General features: G+C 38.1%; 1 protein-coding gene across 1 annotated transcript; it reads right to left on the minus strand.

Annotated features, from left to right (window-relative positions):
- Positions 1-4,578: 4,578 nt before the first annotated feature.
- On the minus strand, positions 4,579-6,948 carry LOC309478965 (zona pellucida sperm-binding protein 3-like; the record flags this gene model as incomplete). Its single annotated transcript, XM_082142811.1, has 7 exons — positions 6,075-6,948; positions 5,641-5,759; positions 5,460-5,563; positions 5,181-5,358; positions 4,923-5,040; positions 4,757-4,839; positions 4,579-4,678 (listed from the first exon to the last, which is right to left on the minus strand). The coding sequence occupies exons 1-7, from the start codon at positions 6,612-6,614 to the stop codon at positions 4,579-4,581; spliced, it is 1,242 nt and encodes a 413-aa protein (XP_081998937.1). The 5' UTR covers positions 6,615-6,948.
- Between the last annotated feature and the right edge of the window lie 2,570 nt (positions 6,949-9,518).

The following is a 9,518-nucleotide window of genomic DNA, read 5'->3' on the forward strand; positions in this document are numbered from 1 at the left end:
CTAGACGTTTTGAGGTTTGCCGCTGACTCTGGCGTCTCTGTAGTGGTTAAACATGAGATATAATTCGTCTTGTCTATATCTAACGGGCGATTTTTGGTCTCGTGGGCAATCGTTTTGGCTGAGGGGAAGTTTCATAACTTTATAAGCTATATTTAACTTGTACCGTTGTATGGTTAGACTAGATCGAGCGCATGACTTTTTATGTTTGACTGAATTGTTTGCTTTATTTGTATAGCTTATTGTAACTTTACCTTTTACTTATACTTTTATAATAGCTAATATTGATAAAACTGAAATTTAACAAAAAGAGACTGGGTTGAGTTTTGTCATTTTAAATTTTAATACAACGAAGATGATCTTTAATGTTGTTTACTGCAACATCTGTTGTTTAGTACAAATGCACATATTGCCTGGACCATATTAAAATGTTTAATATTTTTATATTATATTTAAAACGAAAAGAGGCAGGTTTGTGTTTTATATTTCGTTTTGTTATAAATAGGCAAACGTTATGTGCAGTGAATATAATCAATACGCGTTGCCTGAACCACATTTGTGTGGCTATAATGTTTAAGATTTCTTTAAATGAAAACGAAAAGAGTTAGTATGGTGTTTTATAACATATTTCGTTGCCTAAAATATACACAGAGATAACCGGAGTAGCAGAGCGAGCTGAGTGACGCGCGCTGCGTCAGAAGGTGGGCGGGGTTAGGGTTTCCCAAGATTTTCCAAGATGGCGCCGCCCATACCCCCCATAAACGGCTTCAAACCCGTTCTTCAGAAAGTCTATGGGTGACGTCACAGACGCTTTGTCCATATTTTTTACAGTCTATGCTTCAAACCCGTTCTTCAGAAAGTCTATGGGTGACGTCACAGACGCTTTGTCCATATTTTTTACAGTCTATGATTGAGACGCGTGACGAGTGAAGGAAATAGATGGCGAGCCACCCGTGAAAACCGAACTTGGATCTACTTTTCTCCTCTTTCCTTGGATTTGCGTCATTCCTGCAGTTCGACCATCTGTAGGAGTTTTCTCTATTTTGACTTTAAGGATTGAGGTATCTTTTATTTCCTTTTGGAACTGACATTTTCTGAGAACTAAAGGGGAAATTTCTATTTGTTTGTGTTGTTTGGACTGAGAATCTTTGAACTGAAAATAATCGTTTGATCTGATAAGATATATCCCTACATATTTACTTTCATTATTATTGTGGGTAACAAAACACAATTGTAAATTTACTTTGTTGGTGAACATTTTGTTGAGAAATTGTCATTTAATTTGGATTGTGAAAGGATTGTTTCACAAAAATTACACTGAAATTAAGAAACGAAAGAGATACATCTAAACTAGTAAATAACTAATAAATCTGCCAATTAGGTGTAACTAAATTAGGCCAAAAGGCAATAAAATAAATTCTAAATTATAAGGAAACTCAAAATAGAAATCTACTAGCTAAAAAGGGAAAGGAAAGGAACTAAAGGTCTGTTGTTTTTCTTTTGGTTGATATTTTCTTGCATTTAATTTGGGTAATTGTTTTCATCTGCAACTAAGGTCAATTCACTATTGAATTGTGTATAATTTATTTTCTTTTAAAACATTGTTCATTCAAATCCATTTTTTTTATTGTTGTTGATACTTTCATTTTTGATATATTAAAGGAAAAAAGTCCATGTGTGTGTACCTCTGCCTCCTTCGACTCCTGTGTCTTCTGATTGGCCCATTGATCTAGTTTATCACAAGTTCTGCAAAGCAGGTGTTACATTGTTTTATTGAATTATATCATTTTCAGTAAAAAGTAATATAAGTAAGTATTGGTCAGCATTTATCGTTGTTATTATTGTATGTTTTGGGGTGGGATAGCAATGCAATTCATTCTGGGGTAATATACATTTTTTATATTAATGATACTTACATTTTTCGAGTATAAAATCAACAGTTTTCTCCAATGGCGAATCTTCGCACAGCTGCCCTTTGTGCAGACAAACGCTGAGGAAAACCGTTCTAGGTAGGACCGTATTACTGATGTTATGAGGATATATATATATCATGGGTTCGCATACATAATATGAGATTTTATACACAGGAAAAAAGAACCTACAAGGTTTAATATCTTAATATATATTTTCTTAAATAATTCATTATAATACATTTAAACAATGAATTTTTTGTTATTTATAGGCCTAGGCCTGAGGCATGAAACGAGAGTTAAATTCAACAAGAAAAATAGGAAAACATAAAGCAGTTAGCCACTTTTGCTTGTGGATGAAAATGTTTGGATATAAAATAAAGAAATTATCAAGAGATGACAATTTTTGGATTTCGTAATAAAAATAAATAATATCGTTAAGGATGAAACGGTGGGTCACATTAGTAGGGTTAAATATAAGAACTTAAATTAAACCTAAATGTATTCACAAAATAAATGGGCAGCAGTTTCTTCAAAAAGACCACAAAATGAGCAAGTTTAACCAATATTAGGGGTGTTAGTGAGGCCAGCAGGGGGTGCTCACCCTGGGGTCTGTGTGGGTTCTAACGCCCCTGTATAGTGACGGGGACACTATACTGTCAAATAGCACCGTCCTTCGGATGAGACGTAAAACCGAGGTCCTGACTCTCTGTGGTCATTAAAAATCCCAGGATGTCTTTCGAAAGAGTAGGGGTGTAACCCCGGCATCCTGGCCAAATTTGCCCCTTGGCCTCTGTCCATCATGGCTTCCTAATCATCCTCATATACTGATTGGCTTCATCACTGTCTCCTCTCCACCAGTAAGCTGGTGTGTGGTGGGCGTTCTGGCGCAATATGGCTGCCGTCGCATCATCCAAGTGGATGCTGCACATTGGTGGTGGTTGAGGAGATTCCCCCTTCTATGTAAAGCGCTTTGAGTGCTGAGAAAAGCGCTATATAAATGTAATTAATTATTATTATTATTATAATATCAAGATATTTACAGACAGATGAATTAAACGTGTTAACGCTTGTTAACGTTTGTGATAACGCGTCGGAGGTCACATGATAACGTCAACATGGCAGATGTCCGGTTCGCATTCATACTTCAGGCTATAAAGTACCTACTCTTTTAGCGCTTTCGAAGTAAGTACTTATTGAAATTAAGTACCTACTCATTGAATGTGCGGTTTCGAACACAGCCCTTGTCTTGCTGTGTCTCAATTCGCCTACTTATACTATACCCTAACAGTATGTACTGTTTTTGTGAAGACTCTCTACTTGACCCATCGGTCACGCACATCAGCCATGTTTTGTAGTTTTCTGAACACTTAACTCGTGTTTGTAGTTCTGAACTGAATCCTCCTCCAAAGCGCAATGGGTTGTGGGCAATATTAGCCATTATAGTGAGCACGGATCCACACTTCGAAAATCGACCAGAAATAGTAGACCATCTGGGGACTTCAGGCATACTCTTTTCAACATACTATGTTTTGGGACACACTTATTTTAATCTCACATACTGTTTAGGATGGATAGTATGGACATCGAGACACAGGGTCAGTCTCTCTTATTTGATAAAAGTGCTGTATCCGAAATCGCATACTTCCCTACTATATAATTGGCGAAAAACAGTATATGACAAAAGTAGTATGTTCGAACTTACAGAACTCATAAAAAAGTAGGCAAAAAGTACCTGGATGATCTACTACTTCCGGCTAGAGTCGAAAGTGTTCATACGATGGACACTTTACTATCCCATGAGGCCTCAGGAGAGGATTTGTGAATGGCAGTGAAGCAACAACTGATGCTGGAAGGTCACATGACAATGATAACATGGTGGATGTAGTATATATGGATTTCATTCATACTACACAAAACACTTTTTTTAGAGGTTGTGAAGTAATTACTAATTCAAAATAAATACCTACTCAATGGAGTATGTGATTTCGGATGCAGCCATTTACATGACACCATTTAACTAAAAACAGGCAACTTTAAGCATTTGGCCATTTATTTTCATCACCACAGAGTTTGAGGCCTAAATGCAAACATTTAAAAATGGGTTTCAAAGTGCAAGTTTTTGAAAACAATATATTTGTATACTTATGTTAAGCATCACAATATTCATATACAAACTGTGAGAGCACAGGAATACAATAGAGAGATCAACTCCATTACATCAGCAGTGCTTCATTGTACAAGGTGTTCCCTGCAGAGCAGCTTTGGAATCATTTGTTTGCCAAATTCTTAAAAGCATCATGGATATGTTTTTCGTCAGGAAATTCTGCTGTTAAACGAAAAACATGTGTTGTAAACTGATGGCTTCAAAAGCATATACCAATTAACCTTGGAGCTTACAGTAGCTGCATTTAAAATGCTCAATTTAAGATAACCTATGGAGAAAATGTATAAACTTCTGGAACCCTATGGTTGTATGGTATATGGGACTTGCGGCAAAATGACAAGTCAGAAACAAGCAAGGATTGGTTTGTCAGTTTTATTAAGAACCTCTCTTTTGCCCTTGAACCATTACAGGACCAAGTGAGGCCTTGCCTTCCCACTGAATGCCTAGAGAGAAGAGAGCCAAGTTAGAGCACTTGCATAAAGGCAACCTTAGAAAGAGAAAACGCTACCAACCTCCATAGGGAGAAGCAGCAAATTCACCATCAGGACCACATGTTGAGTCACAGCAGCCACAAACTTGGTCATTTCCATCAGCAGCAATCCACCTGCAAAAAGACAAGACATGGAACCTTCAAAATGAACAAAGTCCATAATTTGTAATTAAATAAAAAAATAAAGATTACCCATTGGCAAAGGAACAAGATTTGCGCTGAGCATCACTGGGTGCAGAAGCAATAGTTGCCTTCAGAACACAGGTTATGTAAATCTGCAAGGGATGACAGACAAGTCACTAAACCAAAGCAGTCCAGAAGAGAAGTCAAATTAACACATGATATTCAGAATACATACAGAAGGACTGTTGCCCTCATGGAACATAAACGCCTCCAGCTGGAAGTGGATCTTGTCAACCTGAGACCGAGGCATGAAGCGGGAGCTGGAAGCTGTAGTTTTGGCATCCACAAAGCACCTGACAACAAAATGATCACAAAGAGCAACTCATGAACGTCAACTGTAGAGCATCAAGCAACTAGACTTTACCCATGATTCTGTGACAGTGGTTACAAACAACTTAAAATAGTCCTACCGCATCAAGGACCATGACCTTACCCATGATTCTCAATTAAGGAATATCTTGGAAGGGAGTTCACATCAGGTACTTGAGTGGCCACACAGCGGTCCACAAACACACGCAAAGGCACATGATTGTACTGATACACAGATGCCTCGATGTTAATAACATCACCCAGGAAATAGGAGTATGAAGGCCTCTGATAGGACCAATCATCTACACAAATAAAAATATAACCAATTATTTATTTTTTAAGTGCACAGCCACAATAGAAAGGGTAAAGGTGTATTTTATTGAAAGAAACAACCTGTACCAACCCATCATGAGCTTCAGGGAGAACAGCAAGACTTCTTCACCAGCCTTGGTTGAGGCATAAGGGAACCATGTTGGCCTCAAGGCATCACTGCTTACATTTTGAAGCCTGCGGTTCATGAATGTACCCATTAAATGGTCTCCCAGTTGCTCGAAAAAGAACAGAAAGTCACAGAGATCACTTACCTTTGATAATGGCATTGAACACCAACAATTGCACCATCGGCCCGGGTAATCGGAATACCTGCAAGCGCCTCAGGGGTGTAGGTAAGAGAGAAGGTGTAGACAAGCTCACCCTCATTCATCTGGAAAAAGACTGTGGTTACCAAGAGGGTCATCCCAGAGACTTAACGTATACCAAGACAGTGCCCTCATATTGCTATGAATGGGAAAGTGCTCAGTGCAATAGTTGAATGACTCCAAAATAAGAGCATCAAAATGTTGTTGGTTTGAAGGGTTATTAAAGGCAAGTAGTTTGAAAATTTCCACATTCAAATAGATAGTACATGGTTTTCATTTGCAATGCCAGGGCAGCTAAGACCAAGTAAACTGACTTTCCTCAAAAGATTTTGGCTATCTTCCGCCACACCAAAATAACCCATTAAGATTTGAGTTCTTACCATCAGCAAGCTGATGCAGTTCTGTAATTCATAGTCAAAGATGAGCACTCTAGACTCAGGATCCTGACCAACAACAGGACATCCACCTAAAGACAGACCAGTTGGCTGGATCAACTGACCATTGCTGAAAAAGTCCTGCTGGACCTCTACAAGCACCCGATTCTCGCCGCATTGAACCGCTACGCTGCTGGGAGTCACAGGTTGCCTCAACTGGAAGTCCACCGCCAACTCACGCTGCGCCTCGGGAACAATGGGATACCTCCAATCCAAAGGCTTCACTGGACCCTGCAACAGCTGCTTCTCCTGAAGGCCAAAAGGCTCCTGTGCAAGGCTTTTGAAGTCGTGACCCAAAGGACTCTGAAACTGAGAAGCCACTTGCAAAGGGTTCCAGAGCCCTAGAGGAGAAAGGGCCGGACTTCTGGAAGCTGGATCTGATTTTGGCCCCATGCTTCTTGGACTGTGCCTTAAACTTCCCCAGACATCAGGCAGATCAAATGCAACAATCACAACCATCACTAAGACAACTTTCAGAAACCCCATCCTAACAAACTTTGACTCAAACACCACAACACACACCAGTGCTTAGCTTTGCCTGTTTGTACACCTTTGAATTAAGGTGGCTCCTCCCCTTTTACCTTAATTGATTACCTTTGATTCTCTTCTGGACCTGTAGATTTTATGCATCTCAGGCACCCACCGCTCTTCACATTCTGTATGTCTCTCTTATCTGACACATTAAGGGGGGTATTTACATGACACAATTTTCAACTAAATCTTTTTATGCATTTTGTTCATTTACACAACAACAGCGTTTTGGGCGCCTAAAACTCAAAGTTTTGAAAACTGATTTCAAAGTGCAAGTTTTTGAAACCGATACCATTATTGTCTCCTTGTAAACTACAAAAATATGAATTTATGAAAGCGGTGACATCATATGCATGCGTATTACGTGTTTGCAGTGTTTTGGTAGACATAGTGTATTGTTGCTAGTGTATTACAGTTTATCTCGATTGCTTAAACACATTTCTTGAAACTATGTCTCGTATTCTCAAAACTGTAAACACAAATCCATAACGTCTCACCCAATTCCCCAAACATCCTAGTAATCACACACACTACAACATAGTCTAACACACTGGTGCAATACATTCAAAACGACATTTCCGAAACTGGTAAGTGGTGTTGCTTGTGGTTCATTCATGTACTACACAGTACAACACACACACACACACACACACACACAGCAGCCATAAAGCATACAAGTATAAATTAAGTAAAGTTATTTATGCACTTGCAGGTAGGCTAGTTCCTCCATATTACAGTTATCTGAGAGGGTTTATTCACTGTGCAGTGAAATGGAAACAAATGGACATTACAAAGTCTTATACTTTCTTTCCTTTGGAAAGTTAGAAAATGTCCACTTACTGCACATATTTCAGCCACCATTTTCTTGGGAACAGATACAAGTGTTGGTGTATTATGTAAAAGTGCACAAAAGAGGAAAACACAATGTCATTACAATGAACTACACTCAGGAAAAATGTGATCAATAACTCATGGCAAAATATTTTTACATTAACATAAGTTTATCAGTTTTCACTTTCACAAGTCAAAGCAATTCATCATTACTCAAGATTTAACAGTTGAAATGACTATACGGCCTTAATTTAATGCAGAAAAAATTATTTTACAGTGTAGGCTACTAAGATCTTTTCTTATCTTTTTTCTCAGCCTTTTTCTTGGTTGCTTTTATAAACAGACAACCATTTATTTAACAGTGCCTTTTATAAAAGAGACTATAATATAACAAAAAAATACCATTATGTAGAATATTTTTGTACTTCACTTTTATTTGTTCCCATGTTCTAGTGTGGTGACTCTGACATTACAATGAACAAGGTAATTATGCAATTATTAAAATACAAATATATAGGCTAATAATAAGTGATAAAAACATCTAACATGGCCACATCTAACGGATTTAAATTGTCTGCTACTTTTTGCCAGCCCTCTCTCCTGGCTTTTGTAGACTTTGAGGTGTTCCCTGGCGTTTTGATTAAACATTAAAATTCTGAATTAACTTCGACTATTAGTTCTTGCTCTGCTGAGGAGAAAAACTGTGCGCGCTCTTTGGTCACGCTGAGCAGCCAATAGCAGCATTCCTGATCAATGTTTCTACTATCGATACATATCCCCTTTTAACCCAGCGCATGAACGCGCAATTATCTCAGATAACTCAATCCAGCTATACTAATCATATCCGGCAAGTGTTCGAAGAACCGGGTTAGCCAGATCATGATTAGCACGATGATATCATCTTAGATGTGTAATTTGATCTCGGATGTAATAAGCAACGTACGAAGAACGAGCCCCTGATTATTTGTGTAACCGATTGGAATCTGAACTAAAATTTTTGATGTCCACATTATATATTGCAACTAATTCAGATCTGATTTGTGTATCCATGCCGCTCTTTCACTTTCCGTAATTTCTGCATTGATTTCTATGGAAATTACGTTGTGTTGGTAAGCATACACCAAAAACAACTGCAACAGAGGAGTCTGCAATGCAGATGTCTTATTTACAACGTGTATTAGCCACCGTACTGGACTACTGCATCTTCTTAGGCCACAACAGAACCATAGGAGGCTGGTATGAGCAGCTTTATTCCGTGCTGTCGTCTCCACTGGTTTCAAACCATGTCTTCATTATGTTGTCATTTTCTGCTCATTGAGCACTTTACAACAATCTTGTTTCTGCAGCGACTTTCAGCAGGTTTCATAAAACAGCATCTGATGTTAACATTTTGTGTGACATGAGAAAGTTGCATAAATCACATGAACCCCAATCATAGCAGTCAGATTGAAACTGATTTACAGAAATGTGATTCAAAACAATGTAGCTTGAAAAAGATTTGTAATAAATAAAATTCACACTTGCTAATTTTTATTTCATTCAGATTAGGACTGACAGTCTTAATATAGCTAAAATGTGCAGATGAGTGGATCCCTTGGACCAGGACTGAACAACCACTACATTAGCAAATGAGAATTCTAGAAAGTCACTAGAGGGCTTTAAGATATCTACATTCATACACAATTTTACAATCAAGAAACTGACAGCTTGTAAAGATAACGTCAACTAACGAGCACATGAGTGCAAACAAATTATAGACTAGTTTCATGTACACCACTACAGCTTAATGTGATCAAACTCCTGTGGAAGCTGATTACAAACAATTGTCACAATATACACAAACACAGAGTACAGGAATGATAGAGAGACCAAGTCCATTACATCTGCAGTGCTTCATGAGACAAGGTGTTCCTTGCTGAGCGCTTTTGGAATTCTTAAGAGCATCATGGGTAATTCTTTTTACCAGGAAATTTACAGTTAAACAAAGTAACTAACTGATGACTTCAAAAGTATATATCAATTAACCTT

The sequence above is a fragment of the Leuciscus leuciscus genome (genome assembly GCF_965113295.1).
Source record: "Leuciscus leuciscus genome assembly, chromosome: 17".
Lineage (NCBI taxonomy): Eukaryota > Metazoa > Chordata > Actinopteri > Cypriniformes > Leuciscidae > Leuciscus > Leuciscus leuciscus.